This window comes from Neopsephotus bourkii, unplaced genomic scaffold (genome assembly GCF_033783945.1).
Source record: "Neopsephotus bourkii isolate Nb327-2 ecotype Australia unplaced genomic scaffold, CSIRO-AGI_Nbou_v1 NB_1016, whole genome shotgun sequence".
Lineage (NCBI taxonomy): Eukaryota > Metazoa > Chordata > Aves > Psittaciformes > Psittacidae > Neopsephotus > Neopsephotus bourkii.
In genome coordinates this window covers 938,730-959,759 of record NW_026901505.1, presented here as the reverse complement: position 1 = coordinate 959,759, position 21,030 = coordinate 938,730, and the positions used below count along the sequence as shown (strand labels likewise).

General features: G+C 51.1%; 1 protein-coding gene across 1 annotated transcript; it reads right to left on the bottom strand.

Moving 5' to 3' along the window:
- Window positions 1-1,179: 1,179 nt before the first annotated feature.
- CSF1R (colony stimulating factor 1 receptor) lies at window positions 1,180-20,314 on the bottom strand. Its single transcript, XM_061360147.1, has 21 exons — window positions 20,171-20,314; window positions 15,151-15,396; window positions 14,075-14,359; window positions 13,416-13,552; window positions 12,542-12,701; window positions 11,580-11,769; window positions 10,468-10,583; window positions 10,116-10,236; window positions 9,278-9,465; window positions 8,627-8,739; window positions 6,521-6,647; window positions 5,970-6,074; window positions 5,556-5,666; window positions 5,142-5,304; window positions 4,496-4,596; window positions 4,231-4,349; window positions 3,386-3,508; window positions 3,166-3,277; window positions 2,837-2,936; window positions 2,166-2,271; window positions 1,180-1,673 (listed from the first exon to the last, which is right to left on the bottom strand). The coding sequence occupies exons 1-21, from the start codon at window positions 20,217-20,219 to the stop codon at window positions 1,542-1,544; spliced, it is 2,904 nt and encodes a 967-aa protein (XP_061216131.1). The 5' UTR covers window positions 20,220-20,314; the 3' UTR covers window positions 1,180-1,541.
- Between the last annotated feature and the right edge of the window lie 716 nt (window positions 20,315-21,030).

The window sequence follows — 21,030 nt, the reverse complement described above, 5'->3', positions numbered from 1 at the left end:
GCCATTCTGCCTCTTCCCTGCCCTTGGTGGCGGCCATGTGCGCATCTCGAATGCAGTGACTGTTAGATGTCCCATCATCACAGTTCAGATTGCTCCCCCATTATATCCATTCATGGGGACTACATTTTCCCTCTGTTACAGACAGGCCACTCAGAGCAAGTGTTTTAAAATCTTGGTTTTAATAAGTTTTTGCATTACACAAGATTGAATGGTTTTGAGAACTTGTAATGGGAAAGATGTGTGTCTGAGGAACTGGAGCAGAGTTGCAGACCTGTGCAATGATCCATTCCTCTTTAAGGACAGTTCTTTTAAAGCTCTAGAAGAGACTCATTTTGCTAAATATTTCATTTTTTATAATGCTGACAGAAATAAATTAGCTTTCTGTTTAGTAAGGAGGAAAGAATCACTCAGTGTTAGCATAAACCCAGAGTTACTATAATCAGAGGTGGCCCACAAGCTAACTGCTCAGGGTATGACCAAGGCCACCTGTGATAGAGTAGTCGTGTTTTACTGTAGTTTGCCTGAGTCCTGTCAGTGCCTATACCTGGTGTACAGAGCCAGGTGAAGAAGATTCATTAGCTACTCCATTACTGGCACTAGTAGCCCCGAACAAGAGCTCGACGAGAAGTAAGTTTAAGGGCATCAGGCCCTAGCTTATGAAAAACTATTCTCTATCTCAGCTCTTCTATTAAAAATACACTCAGGAAAATATGTACAAGAGCATATCTGTATTTGGGACAAAGGCAGTGATTGCTACATGTTTAATAATGCAGAAGGTTTGTAGGATGTGTGTTATGTTGATCATTTCCAGATCTGTTTAAGCTGCCGTTCTTTCCTGGATTGGGGTTGTGTTCAGTGCTGACATGGGAGCACACCAGTTATGTCTGTTTTACCTGAGAAATAACTGCCCTTCATCCCCAGGTTCATTAACCCTGAGGCTGGCTCCTTGGCTCGCTTCACCCAAACACTCCATGCCAAAGCATCAGCTGTGTAGAGGTAGATTGGGTGAGGAAATGTAGAGGTTAATGTGTATTTAATGCTAAGTAGAGGCTTTACCTATATCTAAACACTCACTCTGCACCATCCAGGGTCAGACTGGCAAAGGGAAGAAAGCAGGACCACCAAGAAAGAGGGCTGCTTCTGCTGTGTGAAGTAGTTCCAGGTTCAAGATGGAAGGGTTCAGTTGTGGGTATGTGTTACTTGGCTGCAGCTAGTATTTGAAAAACCCTACAAAACCAAAACACACACAGCCCCACTGGGGATGGGGAGGCAGGTGCCAGGGACCTCTCTTTACCTTGTAGAGATGGAGAGTGTTCCCATCCTCACAACCTATGCTACGCTTCAGGTAAGGCCTCAGGGACCCCATGGTGAGTCTTGGTTTTGAGTCACTCTAGCGCTGTCATTTCAGTGAGGGAGTCAGTAACACTCATACTTAAGAAGGAGAGCCAAAGCTGAAGTCATCTTTGTCCTAGGGCAGGGCAGCACCATGCGCTCTGCAGATCCAGGAGGATGGGATCCACCCGGGGCAATGGTGGTACCAGCTAACAGAACTGGTAGTTGTTGCCCTTGAGAAGGGGCTGCCCACTATCCTCTTGCTCGCAGGACTCCTCGCAGCAGCCAGAGGTATCACAGCCACTGTCTTCCTCAGTGGTGGAGGGGAGGTTGGTGTAGTCCTTGAAATCAAGAAAAGACAAAAACCCCATCCCAAGTGTGTTTCAGTCCCTTCAGTGGTGTAGGGCCTGAGAGGATGACCAGCTAGCGCTGGATGCTCAGTCAGTGCTGCCCTTTGTGCCCACAAGGCATGGCTAGCCCGTGCTTTTGTGGAGCTGCAGGATGGCTAGTGATAAAGGAGTGTGCCTTTTGTCCAACCCAGGGGAATGAGATGGGGCAGGGCTGCTGTGCTGCCAGTAGTATCACTACCCCTATTGCTGCCCATAGAGGTTGCTGCAAAGCAGCTGTATTTCTTTGTCCAGCCTCCTTTGGTCATGGTGGGGACTGGCTTAACCCTTGAGCACAGGAAAATCTGGATGCCTTTCTGCACCGCCCACCAGCACTAAGCTGCTCCCATCAGTTAAAGGCAAGGACAAGCACCAGGGGAGTTGTCCAGGAGCTAAGTTCATGTAGGGGGAAAGCTCATCTCCCCCATTCTCTTCAGAAGTCCTCACCTGCTCCTTATGCACCTCCAGTTCTTTCTGGATGAAGCAGCCGATCTGGTCGAAGGTAGGTCTCTCTGTGGGCTCCAGGCTCCAACACGCCTGCATGATGGTGTACCTGCAGAGCCAAACAGGGGCAGGGTGGCTGCACTGTGCTGCTGCAGGCTCTGTGCTTCCTTGTGCCATACTCTGTATTTCAGGCACACAGTACTGAGCAGTCCCCTGACTATAAAACCCAGGGTCAGTGTATGTGCAGTGCTCCAGGTAAAGGTGAACATGGAAGTGGATAAACCAATCAATCAATAAGGAGCTTTATGCCTTCAGTTCTTCATTGTTTAAGGTTAAACTCATTACCTTCCTGTAACCTACTCAGTCTTGTCTTTCAGTCCTAGAGTCAAAACTAGCTGACTTTAAAAGGAAGAAAACCTACCAAGGCCAGGAATGTAACATATAAGCGCTCCCATCTTTCTGCTCATAAATAGGAGATGGTGAATAGAGCATCCTAACTGACTGGCCCAGGTCCTGCTTTCCTACAGGAGCAAGGAGCAGCCAGTAGGATCCAACCTGAAGCTCAAAGTCATAACACTCCTACACCAAGGTCCCAGTGCCACCTTCCTACCCACCCCAGGAAGCAGCTCCAGCGACCCTTTCACCCCTAGTGTCACTTCAGCACATCCACTCACATTTCCAAGGGAGCAAAGTCAGGCCTGGCCATCTGGTATCCCTGCTTCACCATGCTGTAGAACTTGCTGTTCACCACCATGCCAGGGTATGGACTTTTACCTGTGACAGTGACAGGAGCAAAGGTGACTCACAGGTCAGAGCCTGTAACACTCCAGCCTTATAGGGTGGCTAGAGGCAGCCCGGAGCATCGCCTGAGCCACTGCTACTTGTTTTCAGGGAGTTCTGAGTTACAGTAAATCATCCATTTCTTTGGAAACTCTTGCTGAGACATTAGGGCGATGGTAAAGCCATAGGGAACAAGAGGTTTGTAAGCTCATTTCTTTCTTACCAAGGGAGAAGATCTCCCAGAGAAGGATGCCGTAAGACCACACATCGCTCTGCACTGTGTAAATGCAGTCAAAGATGCTCTCTGGGGCCATCCACTTCACGGGCAGGCGGGCCTGGAAGAGCAGAGGGTCCTGCAGCCTGGGACAAGCTGGCAGCTTACCCTATCCCACATCCTTTATGCTACCCTTGTACCTTCTCTTGTCCCCATTTCAATTACTTACATTGCCTTTTACAACATAATTTGAGTCATTCATGATATCCCGGGCCAGGCCAAAGTCACAGATCTTGGCTATCCTTCCATCTGATATGAGCACATTCCTGGCTGCTAAATCACGGTGAATGCACTGGAGAGAAGAGAGCACAACTGAGACCCAGCCAACATCCCCCAGCAGTCCCAGCTAATTCCCTACAGCCTGGGGCCTGTCACTGGAACAACACTTAACAGAGGCAAAGGGAACGTGTACTGCTTGAAAAGCCCCTGCCATAGGCACTGTGTCACGTACAAGGAGTACAGGCCCTGCAATGCTGGTGCAACATAACATTTCATACTATAGTCACTCATGGGGCCATCATTTTCCCCGTGCGAGGAGGCTCGGGAGCAGGGGCTGTTGACACTGTTCTCATCTCTGAAACAGTCACACAGGGACTCTCTGGTACTCCAAATGAGCCAGCCCTGGCAGACAGCTCAATGGCTGCTTTCAGTTCCCTGTCCCTGGGGCAGTGGGGAAGCTGCCAAGGCAAGAAAGCTTCACATCAAAGTTCCTGACCTTGTGCACAAGCTGGGGAGAAAACGGTGAGACCAGTAGGACACACAGCCTTGGGCTCCCATCCTTAACACTGCCTGTAACCCATGGGAGACAAAGGCTCTGAAGGGGACACCAGACACCATGGCACAGCATGTCTGAACCCAGCAAACAGAGCAGAGGCCCATTTCCAGCAGCAGTTTGCTTGAGCTTGGCCACCCTATCCAAAAACATCCCAGCTCCCATGCAGACAAGGATGGATGGTGCCTGCACCAGCATTTCCCAGTTGGGATGCTGGGAGCAGTTATCTTGTTAGTACTCACATTCTTTGATGCGAGGAACGCCATGCCCTGGGCCACTTGGCTGGAGAACTGCAGGAGGTCGGAGAGGTTGAGGGGACGGAGGTCCTCCCTGCTTCCATCTTCTTCCTCTGGGCTTTTCCCTGAAATTCAGAGTGAAGCTGCAGAGCTGCTGCAAACCTGACGAGTACCAAAAGCCGTGCTGTGCCCCAGCTCCCCGGAATAAACCACACGGGGTGAGGCCAGGATAAAGCAACCATGGAAACTCAGAAGTGGGCTGTTAACTCACCCCTGGCTTGTGCAGAATCTGATGATGCTGAAGATGATGATGACGACACAGGCTTCATTTCAACATACATTTCCAAACCCTGGCTCGAAAAGCCACTGTCACTGAGTCAGAAGCAAGAGAGATGGAGGCAGGCTGTTAGCAACCCTCCAGCAGTTCCCTTCTGCCCTTCAGCCACTGAAAGGAGAAACCAGGTCCCTGCCTGCGGGAAGTGGCTTAGCCTGGGGCTTGAGGATGAAGGGAAAGTCAGTGTTGAGGCCAATTCAGAAAGGGGACCGAGGTGCCTTGTGGGGTGGGGGTCCAAATACTGCTACCCTTTTGTCAAGGGAGCTGCCCTTAGCTGATGGGGAGTGCTCAGCCTCTTGTCCTATAAAACCCATGCGCCCAAAAGTGCAGGAAGCCAGAACGTTTTGATTCCAGATTGTGGGAGGGCAGACTGGATTGGAATACATGTTTATTCTGGGATATTCAATGACTGCTGCCAAACACTGAAAAACTTGGGTGTGTAACCAAACCTAAACATACACAGCCCCAGTGCCTTTCACATCCTGGTGTTCTGCAAGTCCCCAAAGCTTTGGCCTCAATCTTTCCCCAGCACACTTGTCCCAGCAAGTACCCAGTCCTGTGGCCACCTGAACTCTGCTCTTACCTCCGGATGTATTTCTTCTCTAGGTCAATGTTTTTGTAATCAGCAGCACTCTCTAAAGAGATGTCCAGTGAGGAATCCTGGATAATGATGGATTCAGCCTTCTTCCGGAGGAAATTCAGCAGATCCCCATAGCGACAGTACTCGGTGATGACGAGGATTGGGCCTGGGAGAGAGGCAGGAAGGGTTAATCGAGAACTGATGTTACTGTGGCCTGTCCTGGGGACTGCTTTCCCTGGGAGGGCAGCAGAACCCATGCTGCACATGAGCACGTCTGGAAACGGGCTCTTGCAGTTACACGTTCAAAAAACACTGCCAAGATCATCAGCTCTCTGTTGTGAGATGAGGAGAGGGAAGAGCCTCCGAGGGGCAGGCAATGGGAGGTTTCCATGGGGAAGCAGGGCTGTAGGATCCTACCTCCATAGGTACATGCTCCCAGCAGGTTGACAATGTTCTCATGGTGTCCCAAGTGACTCATGATCTTCAGCTCAGACATGAGAGCCTCCTGCTCGTCCGTGTCTGCTGATGCTGCAAGACAAGAGAGGAAAGGCTGTGTGAAGAAGGGGCAAGGAAGAGGTGAAGGGAGAGGACAGAAAAAGGTGTAGGCACAGGTATGGAACAAAAGGAGGAGGCACTCTCAGAGGAAATTGCACCCCCCTGTGCCTTTGGCCATGCATGTCTACAAGGATGGCAGCAATGTGATTCCAACACCAGTACTGGTCACAGGAACATCCAACAAAAGTGGGAGCACCAACACATGGTGAGCACACATTGCATCCTGCCCAAAGGATTTGGGGGGGGTTCAGCCTTTGCAGATTGCTCTGGGCTTACACTTTAGCATCTTCACAGCCACTTTGAGGACGGAATCTTCTTTGCCCAGCCCAAAAGCAGTGGCTTCTACCACTTTTCCAAAGGCTCCTGCTCCAAGAGTTTTTCCTGCAAAGGGAATAAAAAATGTGCTTATGAGATGCTTCATAGAAAAAGATTGAGGAGTTGTCCTGCATGAGCCTTGAGGAGGATGTCTGGTGGGAGGGGGTTCCTGCTGAGCCCAGACAAGATGACACATCCCTTAGTCAGGAGCTGGTTAACATCTGAGGGGAACTCTGCTGTGAGCAAAGAGGGTAGGAAAGATGCCATGTCCAACCATGGGCTCACCAGCTCTGTACCAGGGGAAGGACATGATCCTCTCAACCTTCCTCAGAGCAATAGAGGGAGCATGTACCCTAAGATTTGCCACTCTGTGTGGAAGAGGGCAGCAACGCCTGGGCAAGGATGTTGCTGTAACACCCGGATGCCCAGTTGCTTTGGCTCTGTCCCTTGGAGCATTTCAGCTCTGTGATGAGCTGCACACCACCAGGCAAGCAGTGAGGAAAGTTTCTTACCAAACTGGAGGTTATTCCTGGGGAACTCCCATTTCTCATTGTATGGGAGCTGAGTGGGATCGATAAAGATGTAGTTATTCCCTTCACAGGCCTCAATGATCTTCCACCGCACCTGGTACTTGGGTTTCTGTAAGGAAGACACTCCAGTTATTCAATGTTCCTCAAGTCCCAGGGGTTCCCCAGTCCCAGCTCTCACTCTGCAGGCACAGAGGTAGGACAGGCTTCAGCCCATCAAACACTTCTTGCTTTGGTCGTGGACTTAGTGAGACAGGGTCTTCCTGGACGACCTGGTCCCTCTGCTGTTCCAAAGCCCCTCAAAGTCATGACCCATGGTTGCAGGGGCACTTGCCTCTTACTCAAACTAGCCCCATGCCCTCACTTGGGATGGCAGAGCTGGGACCAGCAGTGTTCCACCAGGCCAGCATCTGGCAGTGCCCAGCTGGCGCTGGAGGGAGATGTCTGCACTGTATCCCCTTGGCTGGTACCCTGTGCTGCTGAGCGCAGCAGAGCAATGGGGCTGCCCCAGCCCCACCTCCCTTACAGGGGAAAAAAGAAATGGAGAAGAGAAGGCAGAATTCCTTCTCTTCCCTGTGAATCTCATGGCAGAAGTAACCCAGCAAGGCAGGGGGAAGCTGTGCTGGATGGAGCCTGGGAGCAGAGCTTGTGCCGCAGGCTGTCTTTCGTGGTGAGAGGGCTCAGGAGCCAGGCTGGAGCACAGATACAAACACAGTGAAATAGCTTTGTGTGCATGGCCTTTGCTCCTGTTCAGGGGGACAGGCAAGGACCAGTGTGGTAAAGGCAGTGTCAGATCCATCAAGGCAGACACAGGGTGGAATGACCATGGCTGTGATGGAGATCCTCAGGTTGCATCTAGCAAGAGGTGCGTGCTCGAATGCTTCTCCTCACCACTTCCACATAGTTGCAGAGGATGCAGTGTATGAGGAGATGCTCAAAGCTGGGTTAGCACAGGCATGAGGGACCATAACTGAATCAAACAGATCTGCAGTTTTGATGCAAAGCATCTGCTTGTTTTCTCCCCCACATTGCTTCTATTTTCTTTGCCTGAGAGCTGAACATCCTCGCCCATGCAGCCTGCTGAAAAAGGCTCAGACAAGGATGCTCCAAGCAGCACAGTTTCTGGTGGATGTCCCTTATAAAAGATGCCACATGCGCTCAGTGTATTTGCTGTTGTCTGCTCCCAGAGGGTGAGCATTGCTGCTTTCTGCTCCACGATTCACTTATAGCACTGCAGCAGTCAGCCATGGCTAAAGAAGCTCATGGCTGAGATAGGCAAGATCGTTTTTAAACACATCTTGCTTCTCTTGGGCTTGCAAGACCTTCCTAAAAGCTGTTTCTTCAGAGCTACCTGCACATCAATGCACCCTTCATGTCTCTGGACTACAGGCCCAGTACAGCTCTGCCTGCAAAGCTGTAGGTGTCTGGGAGAGGGCTCTATTGGATCTTCTGACAACCAGCACCAGAACTTCGCTGTGAATTCCGCAGCCTTGATAGGCTGTCAAAGGAAGAGTGCCAAAAGGGAGAGCTGAGAACCAGGAGGTTGTCACCCACTGATGGAGCAGGGGTGGCTGTTGATGGGTACAGTTTATGGAAACAACCAGAAGATTCTAAATGCTGCAAATGAGTCTTGCAGAGAAAATGAGGCAGGTTCTTGTATAAAAATAGTGACCAAGTCTTCCTGGAGACAAACACCTCCTAACATCATCCTGTTCCCCCATAAAGACAACGTTGCATAAAGCAGGGAGGAGAATAAGAAGTAGCTGCAAGCTGCAAACCCCTTTTTTGCTTTCCCCTCTGTAATCCACCCTGTGGATTCAGGTGACCAAAGCAAAACCATCTGCCACTGACAGCACAGAATGAACGCCTTTGACACCAAGGAATAGCCACACTGACCCCTGGGCTACAGGGCTGAGGGAGCAGGGCAGGAGAGGTGTTAACAGAGTGGGTACGGTGCAGGAAACACGGGGGGGAAGTTGGGAGGCAAGGGAGATGAGGGAGGCATTGCCTGGTGCCTCCAGGCTGAGTGCTCCCTGCCTGTGGCTGCCAGCAGAAGCTGGGCAGCCCTTGCTACACAATGGGGAGTCTGACCTGGTGGTACTTGTAGAGGAGGAAGAGCAGGAAAAGGAGCAGCAGGACAGATGTGCCGATGCAGGTGGAGAGAACAGGGCTGAAGAGTTTGTTTGGGGGGGCCATGACACTTCCTGGAGGAGAAAACCACAGGAAAGAGTTAAACACTGTTATTTCAACTGTACCTCTATGAGCATCTTCCCCCGTACGCAACACAACCCAGCACTGACCTCACAGACACCCTAAAATGCTGCTGGGAACTAAGAAATGTTCTTGATGCCAAACTTAAAGCTGCAGTGGCTCCCCTCATGCACCCAGTTTCCACACAAACAGCACCAGGTACTGGTCAGACTAACTGGGGACTGAGATTTGTGCAGCAAGAACAGTCCCATCAAAGGATGCAACCCCTGGATTCCAGTGGGCAACAGCTCCTGCACTCTGGAGCTGGGTCCTGCAATTATATGGTGTTTATGGCATGGCTCAGCCAGCAATTCCCACATGGCTCCCAGGACTGACAAATGCCAAAGCCTCCCCACTCCTGGGAGGACAGGGGGCTTGTGGAATCTATTCCACCTCTCATGAAAGACAATAGGGATGTACATATAGAAAGATGGGTCCTCAAAAAGCTCCCACATCCTTCCCACTCTGCCAAGCTACCAGTTTGTATCTTACTGGTGATGGTGAGTGAGTGAAACACGTCAGAAGCGTTCCCCTCTCTGTTCATGGCCATACAACAGAAGGTGAAGTTGGCACCCAGCTCCTGGAAGGGGATGCTGCTCTCCACCTCCATCTCTCGGAAGGGCAACACGTTCACCACTTGGGGATTGGAGTCATTTAGTAGCAGCCTATAGTCCTCATATCTGCAGAGATACCAAGCAGGAGAGGATGAGTGCTCCTTGCAGCACAGTTGCTCATAGATGAACTGGTGCCTGTATCAGTCTAGGGAGGAGACACAGGGAATTAATGGTTGCAGTTCTGCGAGATTTATTACTCTCGGCCCTGTTAAAGACCTGTCCCTTAACATCAAAGCCCTGTATAGACAGAGCCTTGACTGCCTTTATGTGGCTACAGCTGTGTTCTGCCAGCAGCTCCCTCCTCGAATGGGTGTGAGACACAGCAACCCCTGACCGGGCAGCTCCTGTTGCCTCCATCACACTGTAGCTCTAATCCTGTGCTCTGTGGAGATTTAGACCTGTGGAGGCCCCAGGAAGGCGGCTAGGACCAGCCAGGATGTAGCCCTACAGCAGCATACACCAGGATGCTTTTCCAAGGGATCCACATGTTCCTCAGAAAAGCATTGGGAGAACATGAATCACAGGTGTCTGAACTCTTCAAGGTCAGGACTTTAGGAACGGTACCCGCTCCAAAGCCCCCAGGAGCCTTTTTAGGAGGGCAGCATCCCTGTTGCTGTTACTGATCAGGCTCTGCTGTGTTACCTGCTCCATGAAAGCCAGCATAGCAAGGGGAGCTGCGCACTTTGGAGGTGCTCAGTCTCCTGGGCATTTCTTACTTGTCAGAGTGAACGGGGCACTGGTACCACTCAATGCGTGGGGCAGGGTAGCCGATGGCCATGCACTGAAGGATGCTGGAGTCATTGGCTGCCACCTTGATTTTGCAGAGCCTTGGAGGAGCTGTTGGGGAAGACACATGAACAGTAAATGCTATGACCACATTCTCCGTGCTCTGATTTACTTTCCATGTGTGCAACAATAAAACCCCAGGAAGCCCTGTGCTATGCATGGGTTTGGACGGTGTGTTGTGTGAGCACTGGGCTGCAAGTACCCTCGTAGTCCATCCTACCTGCTACCATCTGGGCAGCAGCCCCAGGACAAGCAGAATGAAAGAGCAATGAAAGCACTTACATTTCACAGAGACACTGAAGGTAATCGATGCGTTGGTTTCACTGTTGATGGCATAAAACGTATAGAGACCTCCTTCTCCTTCCTGCAGGCGGTTCAGGAAGAGCGTGTTGTTATACCTGCTCATGCAGAGAGAGTAAACACCATGAATAAGCTGTTTTGAGGAAACCCAGGCACTCACAGTCTTTGCTCAATGAGATGCTGCTGCTTCCCATGCCTTGGAGTGGGTGAACACTTCCCAGCATTGATCCCAGCTTTTGCTACTTCTTCTGCAGGGGAAGCAGGGAAGGTGTGATCTTCCTTAGAGGAAAGACCTTTTGCCACCAAGTGCACAGCACTTCTGAAAGGCTATGGTGGGTGAAAGCTCAGAAAGAAGAGTTTAACATCTGAACCATCACCTTTGAAGGCCCAGAGGATGCTGGTCCTCCTGCCTTTGGCAGAATGAGTTATTCCATTTCTTAGCCCATCAAGTCACAGTCCCTACTGCCCACTCCATTCTGCCCCAACCCATTTCTCAGACCTCAATGCAAGAAATAATTTGCCCTAAAGCCATTCTCCTGCTGAGTGGTGCAGTTCCTCTTGTGGATTATTTCTGTTTTCTAAGAAAAAGAAAGGGGAATCATTCCCTTTCTTTTGGTCTCCTTTTGGCCCCAGTTGGCTGGTGGCTTTGGGAGAGCAGGCCTGTGCCCTCCATTAGGTCCTATGGCTCCTCTTGACATGGGTGCACAGTGCCGCTGGATGCGTACACTCTCCAGACCTCAGAGCATGGGGCAGGTTTGAGAAGCCCCAAGGGAATTCAGTGTTTTGTACTGCTCATCCACCCCTGCAATTTCTTCCTGCAAAGAGGGCGTGCACTTGAGCAACCAGACCACAAATGGGATTTGACTTCAGCAAGGTTTTCTATAGGGAAGGCTGCCAAGTCAGACAGAGGTGGTGGCCTCCTTGACCTGACCAGAGCTGCTCACTCTAGTTTGCTAATAATAATGTTGGAAAGAGGAGACTGAAAAGCAGAACAGTTCCCCTCTTTACATCCAGAGTGTTCTGTCTGCCTGTACCACAAGGAAAGCCTTGCTGGAAACATGCCATGGCCAGGGTATAAGCCAGAAAGCACGTACCGGTTGTTTCCGGGCATCATCTGGCCCTGCACTGGAGTGCTCCCAGTGTTCTTCAGGGGGTTTGTGTGCTCCCAGCCCCAGCGCAGAAGTTTTGGGTAAGCCTCAATGTGGACCTGCAGCATCAGACTCTCTCCCAAAGCAACCTCCTGGCTGGTGGCTTGCAGAGGGGTGAGGAACACGTAACCTCTCTCTGGAGGATGGAAGAGAGCATGGCCATCAGCAGGCGTGTCCAGAGACATGGAATAAACTCGTATCAGCTTCATAAATGGATTGTTATAGGAAAGGGCAGCTTCAGCAGTGCGACTGCAGGAGGGAATGAGGCACTGAACAGATCACGTTGCCAGAGGGGTACTTGTAAGTGGCTGCTCTGTGATGGCAGCTTGGATTACCCTCTGCCTGAGGAGAGCTGGAAAACCTTAACGAATGGGCAAAAAGGTTTTACATGCCGTATCCTAGTAAGTGATGAGCCTAAAACTGTATCTCCTGACCACCTGTAGAAGACAGGCTGCTGAGCTGAACTGCTGGCTTCTCACTTGGAAACAGACCAAGCCCTTTCTAAGCCATGGCATGCAGCAGCTTTGGGTCATCAGCAAACCCCAGCTATGAGCTGCAAGGATGGATTTTCCTTCTTGAGGTACAAACAAGCATATAATATACCCGAATCCTCTTATGTGGATCTGTTTCTGGAAGAGACAGATCCATACTCTGCTCACGTAGCTTGCGCTTCCTTGTAGCCAGCTTTTCCTGGTCCTTTTGTTTTAAAGATCTTTATAAACACACAGACACTGAGCAGAGCTTTCAGGGCTTTCACCCAGAATCCAGAACATGACTTCCTTCCCCTCAAGACACGGAAGGAACCCCAGTTCCTCTCCTAGCAGCTCCGCAGCTCTCAAGCACAAGCAAGAACCGTGTTTCCAACAAGAAACCTAGGAACAGGATGGAGGCAGAATGAAGGCGCTCACCTACTACCCGAAGCATTGTGGAGGCATTCCTGACTCCTACTGAGTTGTTAGCTATGCAGGTGTACTTCCCACTGTCTTCCATGGACACCGCTGAAACGGACAGGACATCACTGATGAAGTAGTTCTCATTCTCAAAGCTACGGTTCTGAGCTGTCGAGACCTGTCAGGCAGGGAGGGAGCATCAGGCACTTCCTTGGAAGGGAGAAGGTGGAACGGAATATTTATGGCACAAATACCCACCCCCTGAGCGTGGTTATGGAGCCTCTGTCCCTGCAAGCCATTAGGGTGGAGACCAAGAGGAGGCATATTAAACTGAAGTATTCAGGGCAGACATTCCACATCAGTTCAGGTTATAATAGCTGTTGTCAGCCTTTTGACTGCAAGTTGTTCTTACATTGTGTGATCCAAACGTATCTTGTCAGTTATTTCAACTCCTTAATAAAGACATCAGGTATAATAAGGACCTCTAACAAACCCCAACCACCTAGCAGTTAAAAGCCAGCACCGCACATATGCTGAAGCGCATTACCCATATTTTTCCTCTGGGGAATCAGGTGTCCTAAACATGTTTGCTACTTCATAAGCCCTGGCTTATAAAGTGGAGAAGTGTTGCCTTAGTAGGTACTGTGGCTCCTGCTCAATAAACTCACCTGAGACAATACACTTTCCTTCTCTCTTGCAGCAATAGCCTGATGATGGACAGGTATTTCCTAACCCTGTGTCATCCCAAGGAAATGATGACATATCCATATTCATATTTCTACAGCCTGCTTGAATAGCTGCTTTGGCTGGGCAGGTGGCTTGGGTCTGGGTAGTTCTTACACCTCCCAGTCTCCAGGATAGCCCTATTCCCCCTTAAAGCTCCACAACTTACGTTCTTTGCTGCCGTCACCCATCTGACATCGTACTTGTGGGAAGGAGCAGTTATTCTGCAAGTGACTTTGAAAGGCTCGCCCACAATTCGCACGTGGTCTATAGGGTCCATCATCACTGATACAGGCTTCTCCAGAGCTACACAAAGGCAAGCATGGAAAGATTCAGCATCAGCTGGTCCAGAGACCTCAAGTGCTTTGGAGACTCCCTAGGGCCTGGCTACCTTTTCCTTTCCATCCTCTCCAGTCTCTTTACATTCCTAGCCTTCTCCTTCCCTAGCAATCACCACTTCTTTAGTGCATGTGTCTATGGGGGGTAGTACATGTAGAGGAGAGCACAGCAGTCAGCACTGTGGGTTGAAAGGGAAGAGGAACCTTCTGCCATGGGTATGTCCTGAGCATCAGGGCCTGAGGACCTGCAGAAGAACATCAGGGAGATAGGTGGATTTTTTCCTCTGTTCTGAGATAGAGCTGGCAAAGATTTTAACACTGCCAGTAATTTGCCAGGAGCTGATGGAATTTTGCCTCCATTAAACACCCTTTAAAGACTGCAGGTTCAGGCCTTTCCTTCCACTGGTGAGGAGCTTTTCCTTAACTATCTGTTGTGGCCATCCTAGCTATTGCTGTCTCACTGAGAACACCACCAACCCCAAGCCTTTACCTTCTTCCACAAGCAGTCTTATTCTTGGCGACTTCTCAATTTTCCCATTTATCACTGCTTGGCATCTGTAAAAGCCCTTCTGCTTGCTTTGCACATTGTACAGCGTCATTCCTTTCTCGGCACTGAAAGAATAGTTGGTCCCGGGTGGGAGGTGAGAGCCACCATCCATTACCAGGGTCACACTGGATCCATACTCGGGGGCCGTGATGAGACAGGGCAGCTCAGCGTTACCACCCCTGGTCACACCGACCCGGAAAGCAAGGGTGTTCCACACGTTACTGGGATCTGTGGGGAGGCAAGGTCGGACAAGGAATGGGATCAGAAAATGCATCAGAAACACATCCCAGCAAGGGCAAACCTCCAGCACTGCTGCCCAGTGGGAGCTGGAGGCTGGGGCAGCCCTGCTCAACGTCTGCCTGACTCAGCCTCCAAAAACCCACATGACAAGCCCAATTTCAGCCAAGGCATCTGAGGAGAGCGCAGCAACCAACCCGCAGACGCACAGAGACAAGAGAGCCTGGGAAGTATGCTTACTTCTAATTAACACCATGGTGTTAGTTATTAGACCGCCAGCTTCCCTGCCCAGGGCAGAATCTCTGGTACATGGGAAGAGGTCACCTCAAGTGATGGAGCTGCCACAGGATAACTTCTTCTGGGGTAAAAGAATATTTTGGGTTTCAGGCCATGTTGTAAGGATGCGATTCATGTGGTTCTCTCCCTTATCTGGGGTACTGTTAATATGGTCTCTGATTTCCAGATCTCACTGCTCATAACATCACCAAACACTTTCATCCCTGTTTTTTTCAGGAAGAAAAGCCAAACTAAATGGAGGGAGAGGTTCCAGCCATTCCCATACATGCAGGAGATGCAGCTCTGTACCCCAAAGCTTCAGCCCCATGCCCCATTTTCTGTGGGTTTACATGGTTTGGATGAGCCACTGCCCCACGAGGAGCCTGCACTGGTCCCCAAACACACACGCAACCACAGCCATAGAACGGAGCTGTGTAATGGCCATGAACCCTGCCTGGAAGGAGGCTCTTCTGCCAGCATAGGTTGGAAGAGGGAAGCATGGTTACCTCGCACAAACAGATGCACAGTTGCAATGCTCTTGTCACTGCTGTTGACATAAGCACACATATAGGTGCCTGTATCCCTGTAAGTGGTCTTGGGAATGCTGAGCATGCTGCTGGTGTCATTGCTGAATACATCCTTTTTGGTTTGCCATTCAACTTTGGACTTCCCTGAGCAGTGCAAGGTGACTGGATCACCTGTGCTGACAACCAGAGCAGGGACGTCAGGACTGATCACCAGGGATGCTGAGCCTACAAAGGAAAGAGAGAGAATGAGGATGCAAGAATGGTCCTTGAAGATGCTCTGTTGGAGTTCACACTGCTGAGTATGGAGTAGTTCAGTATCAGGAGGAGGCTGAGCTTGGGATTCAGACAGGCTGTCATCACTCCATTCTCTATCCACCAGGCAGACACAACTGATACTCCAAGGAATGAATTCAGGGAAGACAGAAAACCCCACATGTGAACATTTTGAGTACTGGGACAGGGAAATCGATCCTCTGGAGCTGATAAGGTCTGATGCTAGCTTGCAAATTGCTCCTGTTGGGTTTTGCCTCATCTTGCAACAGTTTTCCTTTTGTGACAAAGCTGGAGTTACTAAATGAACTGGGTTAGCCCATAGCACCGTTTAATGAAGTTTAGGTAAGGTCTAGTGGATGGGGCTCTCTGTTGCTGTGATGAGCTCAAACAGACCTGAAAAGCTTATGCAGAGCAGGAGGTCAATGTATGCCCTTGCACTGCCTTTTTGGTTACCAGGTACTAGATTTTGATGGACACCAACTTACACCTTGTCGTGGAACCACGCAGTGCTTTCTACTCCTAGATACCATCAAAACATTACAAAATGAGTCAGCATTATATATTTTATATAGTATAGTATAGGTGGGAAATTGAGGCACAGGGAAGTTGAACAGCTCATGAAAGCCCATGGCTGCAGTTGTAGATGAGCACCCGGGCCGTGCTGGCAGTGGCACCGCAGCCCATCTGGGTTTCAAAAAGCCATCTCTATGTTGAAGATGGCTCCTCTGCTGGCTGGATAAAGGGGAACCAGGGTCCCACTCCAGCCCTTAGTGTCAGGGGGAAATATTCTCCCCCTGTTTTGCCGTGTCAGCGAGTTCTTTGAGTCACCACCTATATTTAGGGTGGGGGGAAGTGAGAAATGAATCAGTGCCGCGGGGCTGGGGAAGCAGTGGTACTGCCACCCCCATTGCAGGCCTTCGGGAGGACAGGAAACACATTGCAAAGGGCTATCTGTGCTCGGGGGGCTCCGCACCCCCCTCCAGCCCCTATCCAGGGCTATTCTCCCACTTCTGCTTTCCCTCCCAGTCGCTAACAGCTTAAAGGGACACACACCAAGGTTTAACCAACACTAAGTATAAAGGTGGCTGACCAGTTTATCAACTGATGCTCTTTGCAGAGGAGGTCACTGCAGGCTGTGCTCCTCTGGGGAGGTGGCAACAGAAACAGGGGCTGGGTTTGGGCTTGTGATGGTCAAACTCTGCAGCAGACTGCTCTGAACTCATAGGAGCTCTTTAGCTGAATGATCTCGTCACAAGGTGGGAGAGAGAAAAGCACCCTATAATGACACCATTAATCCAGCTACATATATGCATATATGTAACACGTATGCTCCTTCAAGGGAAAGGGAATAGCGGTCAGATATGACAGCCCTTGTTGCAGGGAGGAGGGAGGAGAAGGCTGCTATGGTCATGGGTAGCAAAGACAGTTTAAAGCAAATCCATTCTCTGGTGCTGCCTTACACACTGTGCCTGTAACACACCAGCAGAAGCAGCATCCACCCCTGCTCACAGCTCATGTGGTGAGCAAGACTATGTTCAGGGTACAGATGTGCCCTGTGCTTCCAGCTGTGCTCAGGGCTGTAAAACCAGAGCCCATCCATACGAGCCCAAGAGCATCATTTAAGCAGTCTTGGATGGATGCTTCCCTCCATGCAACAATGGGTTGAGAACATGAGACTCAAGGCCCTGGAGAGTGTTACTGGTGCATGACGATGATAGAGTTGTCCAGGGGAAACCCAAACAAGGCCTGGATCAACTTGACTGCCCCTGTGGGAAGCAGCAGAGGACACGGAGCTTCAGAGCATGGAATATTTGACTTTTATCTGTTGGGGTTTTTTGTTTGGGTTTGCGTGCGTGATGCCTTTATCTTGCTGTGGAAAGAGGAAAAGCCTCATTTATTCCCAGAGTGGAGAGAAACATATCCCAGAATCCTTCACAAAACCACATTTTCCACATACATGAGGTACAAGATTCCTCCCTTTTTGGTGTGTTTTCTAGCAGGCCTTGACACATTCCTGTTGCTTTAGCTGTCATTGGATGCTTATCCCTACTTTCTGCTTCAGCTATCCCTCCACATCCAAGGCTTCAGCATCATTTGATGGTATACACAAGCCCTCTGATGCAGGGCTGCAGTCAAACTGGCTCAGGGAGGAGAGCCCATGTTCTAACTGGTCCTTGGCTTGGCCACACCAGGAGGACAGGAAAACCAAGATTCACATCACTCTGCACCCTTGTTGTCACCATCCTCCACTGAGACACTGTGGCCAGAAAAAGGTCAGGATAGTTGCTCTGTGTAACAGTGAAGAAGCCAGCAGGCTGTCACTGGAGGCTCCTATCAATAGCACAACCACCACACAAGTGCAGTGAGGGCAGGGAGGGCAGACACTGAATACAAGGGAAGGGTACCCAAGCATCCGCCCCTTTGTGTGTGCTGGGGATAAGTCGGAGCAGCAGCTCCTTATCCAGAATGGGGAAGCAGTGCTGCTGGGCAGGCTCTGTCCCTGCTGACCACGGTGCAATCTTGCATGAAGCCCAAGGATGGCTCTGCTGCTCTCCAGCAGCTTCCGCAGCACTGCCAGGAACTGCTGGCCAATGGTTTTACCACACTTGGGTTGTGCAACCGTGACCTCCAGTTACAGCTGCAGGCTCCGTCCCTGCCTCTCCCATGCCAGCCAAAACATTACTTTCCTCTGCCGATGGTTTGGGAATGGTGAGGAAGAAGTGAAGGCTTCTTCCATCAGAGGCAGGATGTACAGAGGTACATCAGTACAGAGGTAGCAGAGATGCTCGAGAGCCTTAGCACAGACGGCAGCCATCAGGACCTTGACTTGACCCAGGGGATAACTAGGCTAAGGTCTGGCCCTGGCACTCATACTAGGCATGATGTCTCCTTGCTCCCTCCACTCAATGATGATAAGGAAATGCTTTGTTTGAGGACACCTTCCCCAGAGTCACCCACAGTATCTGTGAGGCCGGGCACAGGGAAAAGGGTGCTCCTCGCGTGTGTGTTAGGGGTTCCTACCTCAGGAGTTTAAACCACCCACAATAACAAAAGAAACCCCAGGAAGACCTCTCAAGATGGCCAAACCCACAGATGTGACCTGATCAGGTTTCAAGTCTTTCTTCTGCTTGGTCTGAAACTGGGATTTGAGCTCCTGACACTCCCCTCAGCACGAGCCCATGGGTGTAATGGGCGGTCACACCACGACATACACCACATCAACCTGGTTACTCTCAGAAGATGCATTTGCAACCCAAGAGGTAGAAGGAAGCTGGGCTCTGACTCCAGCTTGAGGCAATGGCTTTGGACAACCCTGGCACAGCGTAGTTTTGTGCTGCAGATGGCCAACAGTGCTAGTAGTCAGACAAACGTGTGTCTGACACCCGTATCAGGCACTGCCTGCCATGCCAGGGTGTCACATAAACAGAAGGAATTACAATCCCTGAAGCCTTCACCACCCAGATGCCAGCATGGAAAAAGACATGACAAGCTCAGCACGTCAAAGACAAGACTTGAAGTGAAAAACCCCTGCAGTGCCACAGCAAGTGGGATGCAAACATCCTGGGTGAAAGCATGAAGGGTGAAGTGGCTCAAGGATACGCTTTCCCCCTGGGCTGCCCCCTTCCAGGGGGGAATCTTACACCCAAGTCTCATTGTACCCCCAAGCAAGCTCAAGAGGAAAGTGCCACACAAGGTCTGAGAGGCTTCAGATGTAAGATTAGTATTCTGAGCACTTCAGATGTAAGATTAGTAATGTCTGTTTGGTTGGAAACCTCAGAGCAGGCTCAGTGACTCTTGAGGTTGATGGGTTACTGCCTCTTGGCCATCTCCGCAGCCTCAGAACCCAGGCGGATTCACCTTTCCCTTTTTGGCTGCCCAAGTCCTGTTTCCATCACATCCCGACCCCACAGCTCTGTTGTGTGTGCCAGCACCACCAGAAAACAGCAATCCTCACTCGTGCATCCCAAGGTGCGGATGCAGCTCACTTCCGACTCCTTCACTGCAGCCCAAGCACCTTCAGCTCCCACCCGTCTGCACAAAGGGTTATTTCAGGTGTGCTCCCCTCTGCACACACCTTCTGCTGAACCTCTCCTTCTTCCTGACCCCTGCCCAGACTCAAACACTGCAAAGTCTCCCTTCCCCTTTTCCCCATTCCCAAGGCTCTTCCTATGCTACGTGCGCCTTTCCCTACCCCTTGGTCTTCCCCTGGCAGTGCTGCAGGCAGCCACAAGCCAGCCCTCAGAGCCAACACAGACTTCACAACACACCCTCTTTCCACCACTGCCCTTCCTCTATAATGACAATAATAAACCAGCTCTGGATGACCTTCAGAAAGCTGCTAAGCCCAGGCTGCACTAAATGCCAAGCTGGTGTCCCTCCATGCGATGCCATGGAGGAGAGATATTCTCCTGCCTGCTCCCTATGAAACCCAAGGCTCCTTGAACCTGTCTACAGCACCAGTGGCTGCTTCATGCAGCAGCCTCCAGAAGCAGGGACCTTCCCAGCCCACAGCAAGCTTTTAGTGGACACAACTGGGGGCTCAGCTTTGTGCCCATTAGTCCAAGTTCAGCGTTGCCCTGTCCCCAGCGCCACTGTGGCTGTCACCCCTCCTCACGTGAGGGATGGAGCACCCACACCAGACACCCAGGAAACCCTCACTGCACCCCCAAACTGCCCCAGGGTACCACGGAGACAATGGGGCGCTTTGGGGTGCCAATGGACCTACCGTGCCAGGTGCTGGCTGTGGTGAGCAGCAGCAGGAGAGCAGGACCCATGTCCCCAGGGAGCGCGGTGCCCCCAGCACGGAGCAGGGATGCGGTGCGGGATCCTCTCGAGCAGCAGCTCCGTCCCCAGTGGGAGCTTCTCCTTTCTGAGAGACCGCAAGTGAAGAAATTCCCTTTTTTTGTTTGTTTTTGAAACAGGAGGGGAAAAAACCAAAACAAGCAGAGCTCTGGGACGTCAGCGGGGACAAGCCCCTCACAGAGGTGGGGCCAGGCACGCACCCCACTGCTGCTCCCTCACTGGTGTTAGGGTCACCTTAATGCTTCAGACTGGGGTTCAGCCCCAGGGACCGCTGCACCACGCCAATGAGCCCTGGCTATTGCCACCCAAACCCCCAGGGAGTTCTGTACTCTTGGGACACAAAACCCTGCCTGGGACCTGCCTTGATGGGGGGACTCCACTTTACCTCAGGCTTGGTAGATCTTGCTGGCTTCAGGCCCTGAGAACCCACACGGGAGCATGGCCATCACCCTCACAACAGGCCCACAGACATGGCTCAGCCTGGAGCAGCTCCCTGTGAAGAGGGCAGCTTACTTTGCTTTGACCAAGAGCACAACGCCTGGTGCAAAGAGGGCGCCTGTGGCCACACAGGATCACCCCCAGCCCCACACAGAGGAAGGATCAAGCCCAGCCAGTTGCAGGCTTTGCTTTCACCACCCTCCCCAACAAGGAGACACATTGGGTCCAGCCTGCAGACCCTTCCTTATCCCCAGCAGCACATGAGGACCCAGCTCTCCTCTCCCAGTACCTCCAAGCCTGGGGCTTGCAGCAATCACTATTACCATGAAGGCCCCAACAATTACT

What these genes read in the sequence shown, in the direction of transcription:
- CSF1R (XM_061360147.1), bottom strand. Translation starts at nt 20,219, where the DNA reads ATGGGTCCTGCTCTCCTGCTGCTGCTCACCACAGCCAGCACCTGGCAC. An exon ending in AAGACTGCTTGTGGAAGAAG is followed by an intron (nt 13,553 to 14,074) that starts GTAAAGGCTTGG and finishes GCCTTTGTGTAG; the next exon opens with CTCTGGAGAAGCCTGTATCA. An exon ending in GGGAGCATGTACCTATGGAG is followed by an intron (nt 5,305 to 5,555) that starts GTAGGATCCTAC and finishes CCTCTCTCCCAG; the next exon opens with GCCCAATCCTCGTCATCACC.